The sequence below is a fragment of the Cheilinus undulatus genome, linkage group 3 (genome assembly GCF_018320785.1).
Source record: "Cheilinus undulatus linkage group 3, ASM1832078v1, whole genome shotgun sequence".
Lineage (NCBI taxonomy): Eukaryota > Metazoa > Chordata > Actinopteri > Labriformes > Labridae > Cheilinus > Cheilinus undulatus.
In genome coordinates, this window is record NC_054867.1 from 30,549,926 (window position 1) to 30,570,345 (window position 20,420).

The 20,420-nt window shown below is 42.1% G+C and overlaps 1 protein-coding gene across 3 annotated transcripts in view; it reads right to left on the bottom strand.

Annotated features, from left to right (window-relative positions):
• The window catches only part of LOC121506249 (rootletin-like), a 35,562-nt gene that overhangs the window by 12,606 nt on the left and 2,536 nt on the right, over positions 1-20,420 (bottom strand). Inside the window, exons 2-31 of one of the 3 annotated variants that reach the window (XM_041781969.1) lie at positions 19,450-19,722; positions 19,053-19,179; positions 18,820-18,965; positions 15,607-15,798; positions 15,444-15,527; positions 15,261-15,346; positions 14,995-15,160; positions 14,808-14,914; positions 14,476-14,703; positions 14,303-14,393; positions 12,968-13,054; positions 12,665-12,880; positions 10,753-10,952; positions 10,474-10,656; positions 9,851-9,995; positions 9,615-9,761; positions 7,014-7,244; positions 6,603-6,796; positions 6,398-6,525; positions 6,018-6,187; positions 5,722-5,901; positions 5,350-5,484; positions 5,089-5,232; positions 3,769-4,007; positions 3,499-3,658; positions 3,200-3,367; positions 2,690-3,113; positions 735-898; positions 513-633; positions 246-409 (exon numbers count right to left, since the gene is read on the bottom strand). In XM_041781969.1, the coding sequence (XP_041637903.1) occupies positions 246-409; positions 513-633; positions 735-898; positions 2,690-3,113; positions 3,200-3,367; positions 3,499-3,658; positions 3,769-4,007; positions 5,089-5,232; positions 5,350-5,484; positions 5,722-5,901; positions 6,018-6,187; positions 6,398-6,525; positions 6,603-6,796; positions 7,014-7,244; positions 9,615-9,761; positions 9,851-9,995; positions 10,474-10,656; positions 10,753-10,952; positions 12,665-12,880; positions 12,968-13,054; positions 14,303-14,393; positions 14,476-14,703; positions 14,808-14,914; positions 14,995-15,160; positions 15,261-15,346; positions 15,444-15,527; positions 15,607-15,798; positions 18,820-18,965; positions 19,053-19,179; positions 19,450-19,503 (4,881 nt within the window). In that variant the 5' untranslated portion in view covers positions 19,504-19,722. The remainder of the gene's footprint in view (positions 1-245; positions 410-512; positions 634-734; positions 899-2,689; positions 3,114-3,199; positions 3,368-3,498; positions 3,659-3,768; positions 4,008-5,088; positions 5,233-5,349; positions 5,485-5,721; positions 5,902-6,017; positions 6,188-6,397; positions 6,526-6,602; positions 6,797-7,013; positions 7,245-9,614; positions 9,762-9,850; positions 9,996-10,473; positions 10,657-10,752; positions 10,953-12,664; positions 12,881-12,967; positions 13,055-14,302; positions 14,394-14,475; positions 14,704-14,807; positions 14,915-14,994; positions 15,161-15,260; positions 15,347-15,443; positions 15,528-15,606; positions 15,799-18,819; positions 18,966-19,052; positions 19,180-19,449; positions 19,723-20,420) is intronic. The other 2 variants (XM_041781977.1, XM_041781982.1) reach the window with 2 other exon arrangements.

Below are 20,420 nucleotides of genomic sequence, written 5' to 3' on the forward strand. Positions count from 1 at the left end.
TTGCGTTGGTGCTCACCCTGTTGTCCAAAAGGTGAATTATTTTCACCGTAACACAAACATAAGGAGAGCTGACATGAGTCACCACAGGATATGTAACACTCAGTGTTGGGCATCTGTTATTATCACATTTCCTGATAGTTCATGACTCCAAATATTGCTCTGTCATTGATGGTGCCATATGGTGATCATGGCATCTCAGTGATCACTGCTGTGAAAGGAACAATACAAACACATAGTGTGTGTACCTGTGTGTGTTTTTTATCCATCTCAGCGGTCTGCAGCGCTCGCTCTAAATCCTTGACCCTGTCAGTGAGAGTCCTCCTCTCCCGATCTCCTCTCCTCACTGCCTCCTCTTGCTGCTGTAGCAGAATCTGAGTGGTGGTCAGACGCTCATCCAGCCCACGTTTCCCTGAAGTCACAAATATCAAAGAATTCTCTGTCATCAATTTGCCTTTTTGTTAGGATAACTTTAGCTCTTAAACTATAAGGACAATTGAACTACAATGACATACCCTCTTGGTTTTCCTGTAAGGTGTTTTGAAGCTGAGCGAGACGACTCTGAGCAGAGTCTCGCTCCCCTGTTAGCTCCTCCAGCTCCCTCTGCACGACCCCCAGTTGCCTCCGAACATCATCCTTCATAATCAGCAATATAAAAAGACTTGATCCGTAAGAACGAAAAAAAAAATTCTTGAATCATTATGAATATTTACTGTGTGCTCTCTGTTTTGTTTTACCCGCTCCCTCTGTGCCTCACGCAGCTCCTGCAGGAAGTCTCTGAGGTCACTCCGCAGGGTGTCAGGGTCCAGCTCTGGCTGGGGAAGAGGCAGTGGTGTGTTCCCTCTGTCAGGTGACATGACCTCTGAGCTTAAAGTGATGTCAGGGGTGCTCATTCTTAATTCTGCAAAAACCAAATATTAAGAGTTACAAAAATCTTATGCAAACATATTCTTATTTTAGGGGATCTCCAAGATGAGAGAAGAAATCCCACTAATACTGTATTAACATTGTACTTTTAATTGGCGTCTGCACAGATTGTTTTTTGCACACATCCACTTCTGCTTTTGAAAAAGTTCATTTTTCCTTCAGATGTACTTCAGAAAGTTAAACTTCCATAAATTCTGGATTAATCTCATACAAAGTAAAATATTTAAAGATTTTTTTTGTTCTAATCTTGAAGATTACACCTCACAGCCAATTTGCAAAGGTTTTCTGAACCTTTATTCTGTCACTTTGGTTCAGTACAAACAACTGAAATCATGGGGAAGATTGCTGAAATGACAAATTTCCAGAGAACAATCACTGACACTCTTCACAAAGAGGGTAAGCCACATAAGGTCATTGCTGAAAGGGCAGGCTGGTCTCAGAGGCTGTATTGGAGCATATTCATGGAAAGTTGACCAGAATGGAAACGTGTGGTAAGGAAAGGTGCCAAAGCAAGAGGGATGAGTGCAGCCTTCAGAGGACTGTCAAACAAAGCAGATTCAAGAACTTAGGGGAGCTTTACATGGAGTGCACTGAGGCTGAAGTCAGCAGACCAACAGTCTCCGGACAGGATATGGACTACAAGTGTCATGTTGCTAGTTTTAAGCAACTCCTGAAACACAGAATGAGTTATCAGTGTCTCACCTGGTTCAAGGAGAAAAATATCTGGACTGTTGCTCTGTGGTCCAAAGAATGAAAATGAAAGTAAATTTTGCATCTCATTTGGAAAAGTCCCAGAGTCTGAAGGAAGATCCAAGAGGCCAAGGTGCTTGAAGTCCAGCATTTTCATTTTCCAAAGTCAGTGATGGATGTGGGTGCCATTTCATCTGCTGCTGCTGGTCCACTGTGCTTTATCAAGTCCAAAGTCAATGCTGTCAGCCGTCTACTAGGAGATTTTGAAGCACTTCATATCTTCACCTGCTGAAAAGCTTTAAGGAGATTCAGATTTCCCTTTCCAGCAGGACTTGGCATCTGACCAAAGTGAAGCCAAAACTACCAGAAACTGGTTTGCTGACCATGGTGTTAATGTGCTTGATTGGCCAGCCAACTGGTCTGACCTGAACCCCATAGGGGAAAATGTCAAGAGGAAGATGAGAGACACCAGACTCAACAATACACAAGCTGAAGGCTGCTATCAGAGCAACCTTCATAACACCCCAGCAGTGCCACAGACTGAATAGCTCCATGTCATGCCACATAGAGTAATTGGTGCAAAAGGAGCATAAACCATTTCCTAAGTGTATAAATGAACATAATTTTCCAAAAGGTCAACATTTCTGTATTAAAAATCCTGTTTTGGGCTGATTAATTGTGATATTCTAATATTTTCAGAAAGTGGATTTTTGATTTTCAACATTAAAACAAAAAATTAGTGAATTATTTCACTTTGTGCTGATGAATCATCCTGCACAAATTGCAACAGCATGGCTCCATATTAAAAGAGTGGGTGCTGAATTAGTCTCCCTACAGCCCCATCTTGTCACTCACTGAAAATTTTAGCTACAAATGACAGAAATCAGTCATGACATCTAACATTTTTACAAATGTGTTGCTGGCACAAAGTTTGAAATGGGAACACAATTTTCCAAAAAACTCATTTTTAAGTCAAGTTTTTATCACATTTAGTTTTGATCTACATTAAATACAGCACTCTACTTTTTATGTTTGTAAATCTCATGCTGTAGAAATAAAGCTGCATGTTTATTACCTTTAGGGGGTGACAGTGAGGAGCGCAGGGGTGAGATGCTATGGTGGCGTGAAATAGTGGCTGGTGATGTGCAGCTCCCCCCTGGGCTCCTCCCCCGGCCTCCTCTCCCCCCTGCTCCGATGCCAAGTGTCCGCGTCAGCGCAGACTGAATACTGCTCAGCCGAAACTCCAGGTCCCTCCTTCCGGCCTCGGCTCGGGTCAGCTCGGCCTCCGTGGCGGCTAAGCGGCCTTGAGCCTCACTCAGCTGCAGGCTGGACTGAGCAGCAGCATCTTGAGCAGCTTGAGTGCGCAGGGCCAGATTCTTTGCCTCATCCTGCAGCTTCTTCTCGCAGCCACGCGCCTCCTGCAGCTGAGCGCTCAGTTCTCTCTCGCACTCCCGCCAGCCTGTCTCAGACTCCTCTAGCCGCTTCACTGACATAGCAAGCTACAAAGAAAAAATTGAAAAAAAAAGATCAGACCAGAAATTCCTGTAAGTCTGTTTGTTTTCTTTACACTCTCATCCATGCTCACCTCTCTCTTGAGGGAATCTCGAGCTGTTTCAGCTTCAGTTAACTTCTGTTTAAGACTGATGATGTCTTTCCCTCTCTCCTCCTCTCTTTGCTCCTCCAGGGTCAGGCGAGCCTGTAGTTCTGCTACCTCCAAAGCTCTCTGCTCCTTCTCTCCATCCAGAACCTTCAGCTGGAGCGAAGAAACACACAACACAGTCACTCTGTGAGGGAATTACTGAAAACTACTCAATGAGACTTCTGGATGTCATGCCTCTCTCTAGCATCACAGAGGTGAGGAGGAGGGCTGCCAGCATGTCTCACCTGTCTGCGGAGCTCCTGGAGTTCTCTTCGAGCTTCCAGTCGTGACTTTTCGACCTCTCTCAGGCAGCTCCGCAACTCCATCGCCTCTTTCTGAACAGATGAGAAGTTCTCCTCCAGCACAGTGAGTCTCTGCTCCTTTTCCTCGCACTGTCGTTTCAGACTAAAAAAGCACAAACACTCAGAGACTACGAAAAAGATATGACTATGCTTCCTTACACAAGTTCTACCCCATTTACTGAGGTTTCTTTTTTAATCTAATAATAGTTGTACCTGATCCTCTCTGACTCTGCACCTCTCAGACTGTCTCTCAGCTGGCTGTTTGATTGGCTGAAAGCGTCTCTCTCTCTAGTGACGTCGTCCAGGCTGCGACGAAGGTCCATCCCCTCTCTCCTGTACTTGTCAGCTGCTTCCTGACTTTGGCTCAGACGTCGCTCGATGTCCGACACCTCCCTCCTCAGCTGGTCTCGGCTGTCCTCATTAGCGGAGAGAGAAGCTCTGCATTGGTCCAGCTGGAGGGAGAATCATGGGTGGTACAACATGATGTAAACAAACAGAGCACAAATGTTGCGAATTAACTCAACACACCCACCAGCAATGTCTGTTTTCTATTTGCTTGCTCCAAGAACATCTTAACACATTTTTCACAGAGAGGTTTGCTCTTGTCGCTTTTTGGACAAATGATGCAAGTTTCCAACAAACTTTATTGCTTCTCTTCTTCCAGCCATCAATCCTTCTAAACAGAGGACCCCTGGAAAAATGTCTGAACAAGCTCAACCTCTGAGTAAAGTCATCTACCAAAGCACTTGATTGTACTGCTGTTCAGACAGCCTTAAAACACATCCATTTGTTTCTCAATTTATATTACTCAAAGTGTGTTACTTCCATCCATCCATCTATAGCAGGTATAGGTATAGATAAAGGTATCTATGCCACTCATCCTGTAAGACACAAGGGGTTGATCGCTGGGTACACCCTGGACTGGGCAAACATTTAAATACAGACAACCAGTCATGCTCACACTCACACCTCCGGGCAATTTCAGAGCCATCAATTAACCTTATGAACATGTTTTTTGATCCGTGGGAAGAAGCCCAAGAAGCTTGTGCATACAAAGAGAGAGATCATGCAAACTTTAGCTCCTTTTGACCAGGATTCAAACCAGGACCCTCCTTACTGTGAGGCAACAGCACTAACTACTGTCTAGTTCAACATTGTTACTTAAAGCTACTATTTTATTGTTTTATGTCTCATGTAAAAGAGATTATGTATCTAAATAGAATATTCCTGGTAAGATTAAGATGAAATAAACAAAAATAATATAAAAGTGAACACCTTGAAGCATACCACATGTCTCATCAGTATAGTGCACATCAACCAGCCCCTATGTGTTTTTAAAGGCAGGACAGTGGTTTTGCTAAATCCTGGTGCACACAAGATAACTCAGTCAATTTTGGGCCTGATTTCCCCTTTTCAATCAAAGCCAGCAAAGGCCTGATTACTTTGATGGGTCTAAAGATTATCGGGACAGATTTTCCTCTCATATGAAGTGTTGAGGGATTTGTGCTGTCTGATTTCTATATCATCTCCTACCTCTTTGAGAGTGACATCAGAATGTGACTGAAGATCGCTGCACTTCTCCCGTAGACTCTGAAGTTCCCTCTCATGAAGAGACGCTGCATCCTCCAGCTGAGAGCGAAGCTCCTGCAGCTCGCTGGTCTGAGCATCAGCTCTGATCTGCACAAATACAAAAACAGAAATCCCATTTAGAAAATCCTCCTCATGGATTTGTGTCAGATACATCAAAAGACAAACCCAAAGCAGAAGATAAATCCAGGCAGGAAGTCCCATCACCTGCTCTTGCTCTTTGAAATGTGCTGCTTCTCTGGTCATCCGCTCGACCTCCAGAGCTGCAGCTGACAGCTCAGCCTGCAGGGAGGATACTCTATCACACAACGCTGCCTTCTCTGCCTCCTTCAGAGAGAGCGCCTGGGAAGAGACACAATGTCTGCTTAACAAAGAGGCAGAATGTACAACAGATGTATCAGAGCTGGATCACACTAACTGTACTTTGGGGACGTATTTTACGCCGAGAAAAGGTTTCTCGCTGATGTTAACAAAGGCTTGCAGCATCCCAAAAAAAAGTGTTTATACTTGTATTTTGCTAATTTAATTTTGACTTATTTTATAAAAAATCCATCCAAGAGGCATGAACCCAGATCCAACCTGTTGTTTCTCTGTCTCTGCCTGCAGCAGACTGTGATCTCTGTCATGCTGGAGGCTCCTCAATTCATCTTGCAGCTCTTCTCGTTCTCTCTCTGCTCTGCGGAGCTGATCGTCTGCCTCCTGCCTCAGCTTCCTCACTGTCCCCTCATGCTCCAATAGCAGGCTGTGCTGTATGATGTCCTGTGAAGAAATGGAGCAGGAAAGAGCCAAGACGTGGATTAACAAGTCATCAGGATCAACAACATTATCAGTGAAAAGAGAACTAGGTTTAACACTGAGCCACTTAGTCTAGAGACCTTTTCTGAGACCAGCCGCTCCACCTCCTCCTGATGTTCGGAGATGGCCTTGCGTAAAGCCTGCTGGGCCTCCAGCTGTGCAGTGTTTAGAGCTTGAGTCAAAGCCTGTTTCTCCCTCTCAGCCTGAGCCAAAAGATTCTCCTCATCTGAACGAACTCGCCGCAGTTCAACTGGAAATCCCATCAGTGAAAACATCAGGAAGAGAAACATTGATCAAATATTAGGTTCTCTTTGTGTCATGTTGATGCCTTTCCCATTATCCTATCATTCACCTGAGCCTCCAGTTGTTTCTCTCATTTGCTAATTTATATTCCTTTCAGCACGTACTCCTCTTCCCTCTTTGTTTGTTTTCCTTCCACCACCTGCCTCCTTTCACTTACCTGCTATAGTCTCACAGCGTACTCGAAGGTTTTGGTTCTCGGCTTCCAACTGCTCTCTACGAGACTCCACCTGCACAAGCTGCTGCTGCACCTCAAAGAGACTGGTCTCAAGGGACTCTCGCTCTGATCTGCAGGGGTACAAACACAAGTTTCACACACAAACTCACGTTACAGTTAATTGTCACTAATAAGTGACAACACATACCTGAAAGCAGCCAGTTCCTCTGACAGTACGGTATTGTCTCGCTCCGACGCCGTCAGCTGGACCACCAGAGCTGCTTTGTCACGGGCCAGCTCTGAACGACTGCGGCCAGCTTCTTCTAAGGCCACCTCGCTCCGCTGGCCCTCTCCTCGGGCAAAACTTAACTCTGCTCCCAGAGCAGTCACCTCAGCACAAAGCTGTCACCCAGAGCAGAAAAGAAACATGCGGAGAAAATTATTAAATCTGAACACAAATTAACACTCAAAAATTCTTCTCAATAAGATGTCACAGTTCACTGTTTATACATTAAATCTAAAAAGCTAAAAAAATATATATAAGATACAGCACCATACCTTTGGTGAAGTGTTTTTATTACTACTTAACCCCTATTTTATTTCATAATCAGTAATGCACCTGTGTGACCTGCTCCTGCAGTTTCAGTCTGTCAGTCCTGAGACTCTGCATCTCTTCTTCAATCCTGGTCCTTCTCTGCTCAGAGTCCTGCAGTGAGCTGTGCAGAGAAATGCGAGCAGAATCCAGCTCCATCCGTTCCTGCTCCAGCCGCACCAGCTCATCTCTGATGGTTAGCTTCTCCTGCTCGGCCTCCCGTCTCTGGATCTGAAGGAGGGCCTTCTCTTCTTCCAGCTTAAAGGCATTTAAAGAGTTACAGGAAGAGACACTTAAGTAAGGGATATTATAATTACTTAAAATCTAAAGTTGCAGTGTGTAAAATTTTGGATATTAGCAACATCAAACAGATTCTAGACTGTGATGCTCACTTGTTGTGGTAAATGTGGGAACCAGTAGAATTAAAAAAAAAAATGTTTTCTGTTATTTGTCTGTGGTACTGTAGAAACATGCAAGGTGCAGAAATGTGAGATGACGGACTCCCCTGAGGGGACCCTTCCTATGTATGAATAAAATGATTATACCTAGTTAATAAAAGTAAAATGATTTTTTATATCCAGGTGATAAAACTCTAGGTCTGGTTACCAGGATAGGCCTGGTTATATATATTATGTTCCACTTTTTCCAAATTTGTTCCACTAAATGCTACCATGCTAAGTTACAGAATGCACCTTTAACAAGATTAATAAACATACTGCTTTCATCACTATTCATTACACCAAAATTTATATTTCTAAAATCAGACAATAAAAAAACACTACTTCTGCAACGCAATAAACAACATTAACATTCATTTATTGTATTAACATCAATTTTTTTGTACAATGACATTTACTTAGGCATATAAAAGATTTTTACAGCAACAGTTACAGCAATTGATATCTTCCACTTCTTGAAAAGAACCTAGAATATACCTGTGATAAAAGAGAACTACAGAAACAATTCTATTTCTCATGGTTTCATGATAGATTTCATGGAAGAAATGGTAAATGGATATAAGAATCTATAGCGCTTTTACATCGCTGGCCCCACCTACCCGTTCATACCCTTTTACGTCACTCACTCAACATTCACAGTAGGGCTGGGCAATTAATCACAAATTAGATTAAATCACAAAATGCCCTGCTGCAATTTACAAATCATAGAAGTTGCAGTATTTCTTTAACTTGAAATATGTCAAAATAGCAGTTTAATACATTCATATTTTGCAGCAGTTTTACAAGCTTTACCTCCCCCACCCCAGCCACCTCCTTTATAGCATAAAGCTTGTTGCATCCTCATATTCAGATTCATGCTACTATACATAAATTGCTTCTGAAATAATTTCTTTTTTTTTTTTTTCAATACACATTGTCATTTATGTGTCCATCCATATAGAGGTTTCTAGAACTGTGCTTCCTGGAAAGTCAAAGCACGCTGCTTGACTAACCCAGGGAGCTTCTTTAGAGCAGAGCCTTCTCTGCCAAGTAAAACTGTGTACCCATTTTGCAATGAAACGGTAAAATGTATGATGAGTGTTCCTGACTGAATGTAGGTTATAATAGGAATTCATTTATCGCTTAAATTTGCTGAAAAATGCACAAGTTGAGTAACCTGATAACAATTGTATATTACACTGCAATTTCAGTATCAGGAAAAAAAATAGTAATTAGGTTATTTTTGCAAATTGCTCAGTCCTAATTCACACACCGATGGCAGATTGCTATGGAGAATAGGTCATCAGTATTAACTAATCCCATTCAAATGCATTCATACCCATTTACACACCACCAATAAGGCAGCAGGGGCATATTGGGGTTAAATGCCTTGCCAAAGGATACAATGACATGTGACTACAGGAGCTGGAGATCGAAACCACAACCTTCCATTTGCGAGACAACCAACTCTACCTACTGAGCCACAGTCGCCCCATGTTAACCCTTGTTTTTAAATGATCACAATTTCTTGATATTTGAAATTGACTTCAGGAGTGAGGTGTAAATCAACATATTGCCCACAGGCTGCTCGTTGCCAGGCACTGGCCTGGATCAGAAAATGTTCCAAAGCTTTTTTTTTTTTTTCATCCCTGTTGCCATTGACTTACTTGGCAGAATATATTTGCTGTTTTTTTTTAATGTGTACTATTTGTGTATCTGGTTGATAAAGATTTTTTAATTATAGTTTTAAGATCCTAGACCTTTACCATTTATCGATTATTTATTCTTCTTATATCTACAGTACCTTATTTAGATAATCTATTAGTATTTCCTTCCCACATTATTTGATTTAAAGCCCTTTTCTGTGCTGTGTCTGAACTGTTTCAGCCTCTGGCTCAGTGTGGTTTGAGTACACTTGTTTTCAGTTGAGCTGTGAAACTTTTGGCTATATTTAGACTTCTGAAGTTGTTTTTACATGTCTATTGAGCCATGATGCCTGCTGCAGTTCTAATTTTCTTGGGATAATAAAGGTAAAAGCCAGGATGAAGTTGACTTCAGGTTTTTGCTCCACCTTTAGTTGTGACCGCTCAGCAAAGGTAAAAAAAAAGAAACTTAAATTAGAATGCTGTTCTACAAGTTAGATGGACTGTTGACCCTTTAAGAGGTCAAATACATTCCTAAAATAATTTACCTGAAGGATGTAGGTGTTAAGGTCAGCTTTGTCCTGAACCAGGCCTTCATTTAGACTTCCCATCTTCGCTAGAGAGTCTCTGAGAGCTGCATCCTCAGACAGCAGCTTGTTTAGCTGGAGGGAGAGTTCTGCATTACGGCTCTCAACCTGGAAAGAAAACAGAGTCATATAAAAGTAAGACACACAAGCTAAACACAAAAAAACACAGAAAACAATCAAAAGTTGACTTCTCTAACCCGAGTTAGAACTTCAGAAAGATGGGCTTTCTCCCCCTCCAGCAGCTGCCTCTCCACTTCTCCCTGCTGGTGAGTCTCTCTCACTACAGACAGTTCCCCACGCTGCGCAGATGCTCGACTCTCGCTCTGGTCCCACAGCTTCTGTCTGTGGCAACAATAAAAACACAAATACTAAAATAGCTAATAAGTCATTACAGCATCCTGATGAAGTCAAACAGTTTGCAGGTTAAAGCTGTTAAATCTGTTCAGTATTGCACTTTTGCCTTCTTGATAATTTATATTTTCTATTTCTTATTAAGTCTGTTTTTTCTATTAGACAAGTCTTTTTATATATTTTATTCTCTAATAGCGACTGAACACACAGTTCAGTAAAGGAAAATATTGTAATCCTTCTAAAAAAAACTCAGCTGACTTTTCGGACTAGTGGTACAAATTGTCATTGTGTTGTTGGTTGTCACCTTATCTATCGTGCATCGGATAAAAGGTTTACATGCGATCCGTTCCCCAATGTTTGGGGTCATGTCAGTTAAGTAGGTCAGGGGCACTTTGTGTCTGCTGCACGAGTCTGTGTGGATTAGCATCCACATCACGTTCACCTAATCACCAGAAATTAGATTACTTACATCCTCTGAGTCTCAGCCTTGGCCCGGTCTCTCTCTTGAATGGCCGCTTCCTTCTGCTCCCTCTCATGATCTCGCTCTCGCTGTGTGGACGCCACGGCCAGCTGAAGCTTCTCACAGTCCAACTGTAGCATCTGACTGCTGCTCTGTGCTGCCTGCACTGTCTTCTCCAAGCTTGCCCTCTCACTGAAAGGTTTGAAGGAGAATTAAGACATAGTTAAATTCACAACAGAATCCAGAGATTTGAACCCGACAGTAAGAGGTCATTAGGGGTGCATGAACCTGGCCAGTGCATCTCTCTCCTGCCTGAGGCGCTCCTTTTCTCTCTGTGCGGTCTCCCTCTCCCTCAAAGCAGTGTCCCTCTCTCTCTGCAGAGCTTGGTTTCGCTGCTCTGCATCTCTTTTGGCCACCTCCGTTTCTGAATGCTGCTTTCGCAACTGCTGAAGTGATGACTGGGTGGAGAGAAGACGCCCCCGAACATCCTGCAGACATAAGTGGAATCACATAAATACTGAATAAATGCATTTCCAAAACAATGCACTGGCAAAATATCATAATCAGGGCTGTATAGTGGTGCAGAAGTTAGCGTTGTTGCCATACAACAAAAAAGTTCCTGGTTGAAATGTCATCCAGACAGGTCTCCTCTGTGTGGAGTTTATGTTCTCCCAGTAAATGCATGTAAATGAAAGCGTGTCTGGTTTTCCGTCTCGACAGTGCATTCAGAAAGCATTCAGACCCCCTTCACTTTTATCATTTTTCTTATGTTGCAGACTGATGCTACAGTTGAAAAAATAAGTTTTTGTCAAAGTGAACATTTTTGCAAATATATTAGAATACCAAAAAAAAAAAACCCTGAAATATCACATTGACAAAGTATTCAGACCCTTTACAAAAGCACTTGAAATTTTACTTAGGTGCATCCCATTTCTCTCAATCATTGCTGGAATGTTTCTACACCTAGATTGGTCCTCAAATGTGGTAAATAAAATTAATTGGACATGATTTGGAAAGGCATACACCTCTCTATAGCTCACCTCACAGCTGAGCAGAAACAAAACCAATCCTGTCTCTGAACTTTTCACATGTAGAAGTAGTTTGGCACAACTGCAATTCTTCCAAGAGCTATTTGCCTGGCCAAACTAAGCAATCAGGGCCTTAGTAAGAGAGGTAACCAAGAACCTGACTGTCACTCTGAGCTTCAGAGATCTTGTGTGGAAATGGGACAAAGCTCTAGAAGAATAACCATCACTGCAGCCCTCCACCAATCTGGGCTTAAGATATACTTTCTTCATTGCATTTTTTTGCTCTGATATGCATGTCAGCTGTGAGGCCTTCTACAGAGAGGTGTTTGCCTTTCCAAATCATGTCTAGCCAATTTAGCTTACCACAAGTGGACGCCAATCAAGGTGTAGAACATCACAGTAGGGATCCAGAGAAATGGAAGGTATCTGAGTTAAATTTTAAATGTTTTTGTAATGGGTTTGAATACTTGTGTCATTGTGATATTTAAAGTTTTCATTTTTTACAAATTCTGTCGCCTTCCTGACTTCCCGCCTCTGTGTTGTACATCCAGTCATCCTGGACAGACGATGCAAAACAATGTTTCTGTATTTACAGGCATACTCCCCTCCGTCTGCTTTTGATCATTTTAGAATTTTTCCGTGTGTGGGGCTTTATTTAGCATCATCACCCTCAGCCAACATCCTGCAGGTCCTTTAGTTTATTTGACGAATGGAAGGGCTGAGTAAGCCACATCACTTCAACAAAAAATACAACTTGTTCTGTTTCTCTGGAAGACAGGCCAGCTTTGATGCACATTTTGCTGAAATATATCTGCCTGCTGATGATAACTGCACTTTTGTTCACGCTGGTTTAATCACTGATCACTAATCATATCTCAGATTTCAGCTCCCAGCCCTTTAAAATTGTGAAAAATTTTTTTAATGGACCGCTGAATTAAAATGTAATTAAATTAACCGCCTTTTGGTTTCAAATCAAGCAAAAAAAAAAAAAGAGGAAAATATTGGAGCAAATAAGCCAAAATTTCAGACAGACTCAAAGCTTGCATTATCTTCATATGTATTTAACTTCACATCTAAGAAAAATGCTGAAATGAATGCATACACTCAGCCTGCTCCAGGAGCTCAGTGTGTGATAATCTATCCTTTAGAGAGTAAAATAAATGACATGTCACCTGCAGCTGGAGAGTCTTATTTGTGACTGCAGAGCGCAGAGCACACAGGGCAGCATCAGAGACAGGGGCCATCGAGGAGGAGGGCCGAGAAGGGGAGGAGGACCGCCGAGGAGAAGGGGAGCCACAGGGGGAGGAGCTGCAGATCAATGCTAGCAGTGCAGAACCAGAGTTGTCCTGGTCTGCTTCAGATGACGCCTCTCCATCTATACAAACCGTCTGGAATAAAAGCAAAAAATAAATAAAACCCTCCTGTCTTTAAGATGTTACACTGAGTTTATATCTCTTTTTTTTTTTTTTTTTTACCTGAGCAATGTCTCGTAGGGTGTCACACAGCATCTCTGTGTGAGATCTCAGCACCTGCATGTCAGTCTCATCATTACCCTTCTGCTCCTGAAAGATAAAAACACAACAAAGACTCTCAGTCACCTGAGGGAGAAATATTGACACACCTGACTACAAAATCCCCAAAATTTAAAGCTGAAAATGTTGTTTCTCCCTTACGGTAAAAAAAAAAAAAAATCATGAAAAGAGCAATATGGACAATGCAATCACATCCACTTCTCGTTATTATGAGTTCCCTGCTCTTTCTTGGCTTTCTGCCACAAGGTAACTTGTTTCTTCTAAAGAAAGCCTTGAGATGACATAATTTTATCTTTCATAAGGCCTACAAGTTTCCTTAGAGTGTACTCAAACTAGGCAAGTAGTAGTAGAGACAGATGATCCAGTGGTTTGGGATGCATCCCATGTGCTCGGGCGGTTCGAGTCCAGCCTGTGACCCTTTGCTGCGTGTCTCTCCCCACTCTCATCCCTGTTTCTGGATCTATCCACTGTCCTCCTCTATCTAATAAAGGCACAAAAGGCTCAAAAAAATCTTTAAAAAAAAAAAGGTTTGCAAACTTTGTGCAGATAGTGCAAATAAATGTTTTTTTGCACATTGATGCTTTAGAATACAGCTCAGCAGAGGTCAGTCAAATCTTCTTAAGGAATAAATGTTAATTTTCAGTTTATTTCCAAACATGAATTACTGCTGCGTCAGGAAGCAGAAGGGGAGAGGCCGAGGGAGCAAAGAACTGGAAGCGTCAGCTTCAGCAGATCGTTGATACATTCTATTTCTTCGCTATCTGAGACTTTCCTATTGCAACCCTTTATTGAACTCTGTGGTGATACATTCTATCATGTTGATTTCATTAAATTTATGCCCAATACTGCATTGTAAGTGCCAATTTCTCCTCTGTTATCAAAGTCAGCTACTGTTGTGAAGTTTCATTAAAGTCCACTGGCTACAGTGTCAAATCAATGAGTGATATCCAATTAGGGGGGTGTCTTTCAGTAAAAAGCTTTCTACGAATCTTGTGTGTCCTCAGCTATTGGTTCTCGGATCTCTGTCCTCTCTCCTCGATCCTCTGTCCTCTGAGCAATTTACAATTTAAGAGCTTTGGGACAGTCCTTAAGATTGTGGGTCAGAAACTACTTTGGGACTGAGGAGAGAGGACAGATGTTTAGGACTACTTTAACTAAGAACAGATTCAAGTTCTACAGAATACTGAGCATTAAGAAAGCAAGATATACTACCGAAAAACAGGTAAACCAGTTAATCATTCATGTTCTTTTGCATTCCTGTCATTAAACACAAATCACCTCTAGCCTCCTCATTAGCACCAAAATCTCTTGATCTTTTTCTTCAAGTTGGCCCTTCAGTCGTTCCCCTTCTCGCACCGAGTCTGATAACCTGAAAGTTGGAAACAGAACTTTTCATTAAAAAGCCTTCATACAACTATTATTTAAACAACTATTAAAGTACAGTTGCTGACCTGACGTTGAGCTCACTCCTCTCTGAGTCTGTTCTGGTTTGAAAATTCATCATTTCCGACACTCGCTCTCTCAGCTGCTCCTCCAGCTGAATCCGCAGAGCCTTCTCCCTTTCCAGGGCCAGAGCTGCTCCTCCCTCTCGACTGTGCAGTGCAGCAGACACGTCAGCACAGCACACCTGGGCAGAGTGCGCCGCCCGAGAGAGTTCATTACGCATATCGGACAAATCCCTGAGAATAAAAAAGGAAACAATTTGACATTTGTACTCATTTGTATAAGATTCAAATCACTTCACAAGATTTTAAATACTTGGCAAAAGTCACACTTTAATGACCTTTCTGTGGCGCTCTTTAATTCACAGATATGCCTCCGAAACCCAACCACTTGCCGCCAAAGTGTAAGCAGCCGGCTGTGCTCCCTGCTGAAATAACTGTGGAAAGACTGAGAAGGAAGCCGATAACAAAAATTAGGACATTACGGACATTTTCTTTAATAGAAGGTTTTTCTCTTCCATCTCCCACCTCCTCTTCTCTCCTCCAATCGGACTCTTTTTGCTCAAGTTCCTCTCTGGCTTTGGTCCAATCAGCAGTGAGCCTGCGAATGTCCTGGCTGAGCGCCTCATTGGCCAAACTAGCCTGCTCCAGCTGCTCCCTCAGCATGGCATTCACCGCAGAGAGACTGCTACTTCTGAAAACAAAAAGAGGAACACAAAATAATGATATTCTGAGGGGATCTCTGCACACAATACCAGTTGAACATATATGCCATTTCTTAAGCTGTCAGTCACCTCTGTTGTTCTTCCTCCAGACGGATTAAAGCGTCCTCCAGGTTGCTGCATGATTCATCTGGATTGCTCCCATTTGATGCTTCACTCTGGACGAGATTTGATAGTGAAAGTGTAATTTGCAGAATAGTAATTTTAATGTGGGACAAAAACTAAACTAAAATTTAAAAAAAGACCACCACTCACTGTTGGTCTTTGTTTCTCCACCTCTGAGGACTTCTCCTGCAGCATCTGCTCCAGATCCCCACACCTCTTTTTGTACTGAAGCACCTGAGGAGGCAGCAGAACTTTCAGAGACAGCTAAAATCTAGATGGCATTTCAGCTAAAAACAGAATTTTAAAATCATGCCTTAGCCTGCAACTTTTGAACAAGCTGCGCCTGCCTCTGCTGGCCCTCCTGGTATGCAGTGAGTTTTCGCTTGTATGCTGCCTGCTCCTCATCCAGCCGTCGTCGTAGATCCACATTCTGTTGCGCCAAGCTGCGTGACTCGGGTGAATCAAGGTCTCCATCTCCGGTCTCAAAACGTAGCGCCTGCTCCAGCTGTGGAGTTAATTAAACGTAAAAGCAGGGGGTGATGTTAAATTTGACACCAGTATTTTTCACAGATGGACAAGAATCAGCCTAGTACTGCCAGCACTGGGACATCAGCCAAATACTGACACACAGTGTAAATCCAAAATAATTCATTTGAATTTCAGGGTTTGATTTTAAGAACTTGAGAAATCCTGTTAGCAAAAATATTTTCTGTAAAATCTCACCAAATCTACATCCGAACTGTTCAACATTTATGAGCACTTTCAGACTGTCTTGTCTACGTTGGCCAAAAGGGAACTTTGAATATGAGGGCATACTGTCATACTGAGGGTCTTTTACATGTTTGTTGTACAAAGAATACTCTTAACTCTAAACTTTAAAAGTTTAATACGTAGGCTGCCACTGTTGTGTTGGACACTCTGGGAAGGGTTGTCAGTTAATTATATAGTTCTTCTTCCAAAAGCCTTTTTAAAAGATTCTTTTTTAATTTCTATCTGATATCTTCCTTTATCTCCTCTTCAATAAAAAAAAATCTCTTTGGTTAAACTACATAGGGTTTAAATACGACTCTCTATAGAAAGAAGACTAATGCAACCATTTGACACCACAACCTAATTTAGTATGCATTGCACAGCAGTGGAGGCCTACATGATGAGTGTCTCTGTACAACATATTATTAAATTGCACTTTGAGGTCAAATAAAGTTTTTTTCTAATTAAATAGAATTTGAATTGAATACATTTATCCATCCATTTTCTAAACTGCTTATATCATTTGAGGTTGCAAGGGGCTTTTAGTCATGAATTAACCTAACAAGCATGTCTTTGGTGTTGGTAGAGAACCATGCAAACTCCACACAGAAAGGTCCTGACCATGAAGTGAACCAGGGACCTTCTAGCTGTGAGGCAACAGTGCTAACTCCTGCAGTGCCATGCAGCCCAAATTTCAACAGTGCTACCCAAATACTCATGTGGATTATGTTGTTGTTAATGCTGTTTCCTCAGAGCAAGAAGAAGAAGGCTCTTCTTCCTAGTCAGGGCAGAGTTCACATGTTCTCCCCATGCACGTGTGGGTTCCCTCCGGGTTCTCCAGCTTTCACCCACAGACCAAAGACATGCTTGTTAGTTTAACTCTAAATTGGCTGTAGGTGTGAGTGCGCGTGGTTGTTTGTCTCTGTATGTCAGCCTTCCGGTTGACTGGTGTCCAGTCTAGTGTGTATCCCACCTCTCGCAAAATGACAGCTGAGATAGGCTTCAGCCTGCAACCATGAAACTGAGGGGGCAGTCCTACTTTCACCAGCTCAGAAATATAGCCAAGGTCAAAACCCTCATATCAGCCAGAGATCTGGAGAAACAAATTCATGCTTTTATTTCCCCCCACCTCGATTACTACAACTCGCTGTGCACTTGTCTCAGCCAAAAACAAACTTACCACCTGCAGACAGTCCAAAACCCAGCAGCTCAGCTTTTAAAAGGAAGGAAAAAATGTGCTCATATTACCCAAATTTTAGCTTCTGTCCACTGGCTGCTCGTGGTTTTAGGATTGATTTTAAAACTCTTTAAATAACTTTTAGGGCTCAGGACGGTCTGGCCCCTCTCTATATTTGTGAGCTTTTATCCCCTTTGGATCCAGGTCGCAGTCTGAGATCCTCTGGTGGAGCTCTGTTGGCTGTTCCAAGGTTGAGGCTGAAAACCAAGGGTGGCAGAGCTCCCAGATGCTGGAACAGCCTACCAGAGGAGATCAGACTTGCAGAGTCATTTTTTTTTCTCTACTAAAGACATTCTTTCACAAAAAAGCTTTTACTCTCTGATTTTAATGTTACAATATTTATTATAATATTTATATAATTCTTGTATCTAGCTGCTCTGTTTTTATATATGTTGTGTGAAGAACTTTGTCACTTTTATTGAAAAGTGCTTTACAATTAAATATTATCTTTATTTATTTATTTAATGGTGAAAAAGTTTTTTTCTATAATTAGATGTTGAAAATTATATTGCTAGGCAGATTCTTTTAATCGAGTCATTTACATACACTGTTTAATGTTTGAGTTGAGTATTCATAACTTATGACTGGCAGTGGCAGAAATCAAACATACCAATGTCTTACTCTCCACAGTAAATTGTTTTTTATCATTCATAGTTTGCTACATTCATATATAACTCAAGTAATTATTAATGTTTTCTCTATGTCTAGTATTTTGAGTATTTTATACAGATTTACAAATGCTAAACAAGAACTAAATGTGCCATAAAGTTTTAATCATCTCTGCCTTGTTTCCCTACAGCAAAATCTTTTTAAAAATTGCAGCATCCAAGTGTGGAGGCTAACCTTTTAAAACTTCATACTCAGCTGTAAATTGTCCTCTGCTTTAAGCACTTAAACCTGAAGAAGCAACTGCATTTTAAGCACTGCTCTGAAAAAATGCATGGTATAAGGAAAAAAATGCTAAAACCTCCCACAACCTTTCCAAATTTGATTGTAGTTATTACAACTTTTATAAAAGGACCTTTGTTTACTCAAAAGACTACTGAACATCATCTGAGTTGTATTTTGTCTTCAGTTGCAGACCTGTGTGTGTTCTTTTGTGACCCAAATGAGATGCATTGCCCACCCACCACTACACCTCCTTGTCACCACTGAAGCCCCTGTTTACAGTCACCCAGGGTGACAGACACCATGGTAACATTCCACTTCAGTTCATTCCTGCCCCCATCACCTGGGAGACGTGCAAATCTCAGACAAAGACTACAGAGAAAATACTGAAATGGGAAAAACACATTTCCTTTCGATGCATATAACCCTGAGAAATCTGACAGTCCTGCACTGTCACTTTCTACAGATAGCACTAATGACTGACAGTGTTGTGACATTTAAATTGATGCCATTTAGAGTCTCAACTAGTACTCTTATCTAGTACCTATCTGTGTTATTTATACCTGATTGGCAATTGATTTATCTTACTCCCCTACACCACGATCAGCTGTAGCTGGGTATCGTCCTGTCCTGGTGACTTTTACTACTTACCCTCTCACTAATTGCACCGTACTTGATGGCAAGCTCATCCCGGTCCGCTCGGCTGTGTGCCAGCAGGTCCTCCAGCCTCGCCAGCTCTCCTTGCAGCACCCGGTTCTCCTCCTGGATGGACATGACCGAGGACATGGCCCCAGCTGCTTAGACGAAGGGTACACAGGTACGACAATTAGAAAAGGAAAAGGGTGCATATTTGATATGATGGGGGAAAACTGGTGCAAACTCACCACTGTCTGTGAGGTTCTTTGTGACAATCTCTCGTACTCGGGCTGGCAGACATGTAGGGGGGGCATCTGGTGAAGGGCCCCGGACAGTCAGCCTCTTCTCCTCAGACAAAACGCTTTCCTCCACTCTCTAGGGGAACAAATGAAACAAAATTTGTGGTTTATTTTAACTAAAAAAGAGAAAAATGTACTAAAATATCAGAAAACAGATTAGCAAAAATACAGGATATTACATGCTTCAGAAATACTTTTGTGATGATGACAATGTACATGACAGGTGCCCAGGACAACCACAGCACTACAAAGCTGACACAATACTCAAAAACGTAAAATAACGCAAACAAACCAGTACACGCACGGATATAAAGCCATGTGAGCCAGAGGACGACCAGTGTCTCACCTGTATCACAGACTCTAGCTTGTTGGAGTCGGTGTCTGAGTTTTCAGCGCTCATTGTGGCGGCGGCAGTTATTTTAAACCTTCCAGCGAATAGGATTAACTCCGACCAAACGCGACGTCTTCCCACGCCGAAACGTCGTCTCTCTATTTACTCAAGCGATAAAATCATGGAAAAATCTGTCCCTGGTGAGGCTGACTGGTTGTTGCTGCTTCAGCCGACAAAGTTGAGTCTCAGGGGAGCAGAGTGTGGCCGTCCGGTCGCCTCCTCCTCCTCCTCCTCATCCAGAGTGCAGGCAGGCGAGATTTGAGGACGGCAGGATTAGCAGGTTTAAGATGCACAACCCTCCACCTCCTCCACCTCCACTAACACTACGACACTCTCACTACTCACACTCAAAACCCTCTCAAACCCTTGGTATTAAGCTGTGCGATGAAGAGAAGCCGAAATAAAGGTTTAATTACCCCACAAATTAAGAAAATATCCTTTCAGGCGCCGTGTTTATGGAATTAGCTCTGAAATGAAATTAGCATCAGGGGCAGTTTTGGTCGTTCTAGCCTGTGATGTATGTTAAAGTGCAGTTAGTGAAAGTAACGAATCTTTTCCAAACTGAATCAAATGGCACTACAGTTAGGCTATGTGTAAGGGATGCTAGTTCCCCATTTAGAATCAACATCAAGTCTCGCAGCTATCCATTTACCCACAGGGCCGTAAAAATTAGCTAGCAGGCCCAGGGGCGAAAGGACCCCATTAGCTCCCCAATTTAGTTTGATTATTACAAAGTACTGAATTATCTTCTGAAGAAAAATCTGGAAGGTAAGCATAAAGAGCAATTAATTGTTGTTAACACAACACTTTCTCAGAAAAGTATGGCTGTCAGGGTAGAGAGGGGGCAGCTGGGGCCACTGTTGTGATAAAATGAGGTGAGCAGGTGGAAAGAGAAGCTGAATACCAACAGACCAGCAAAGCATATA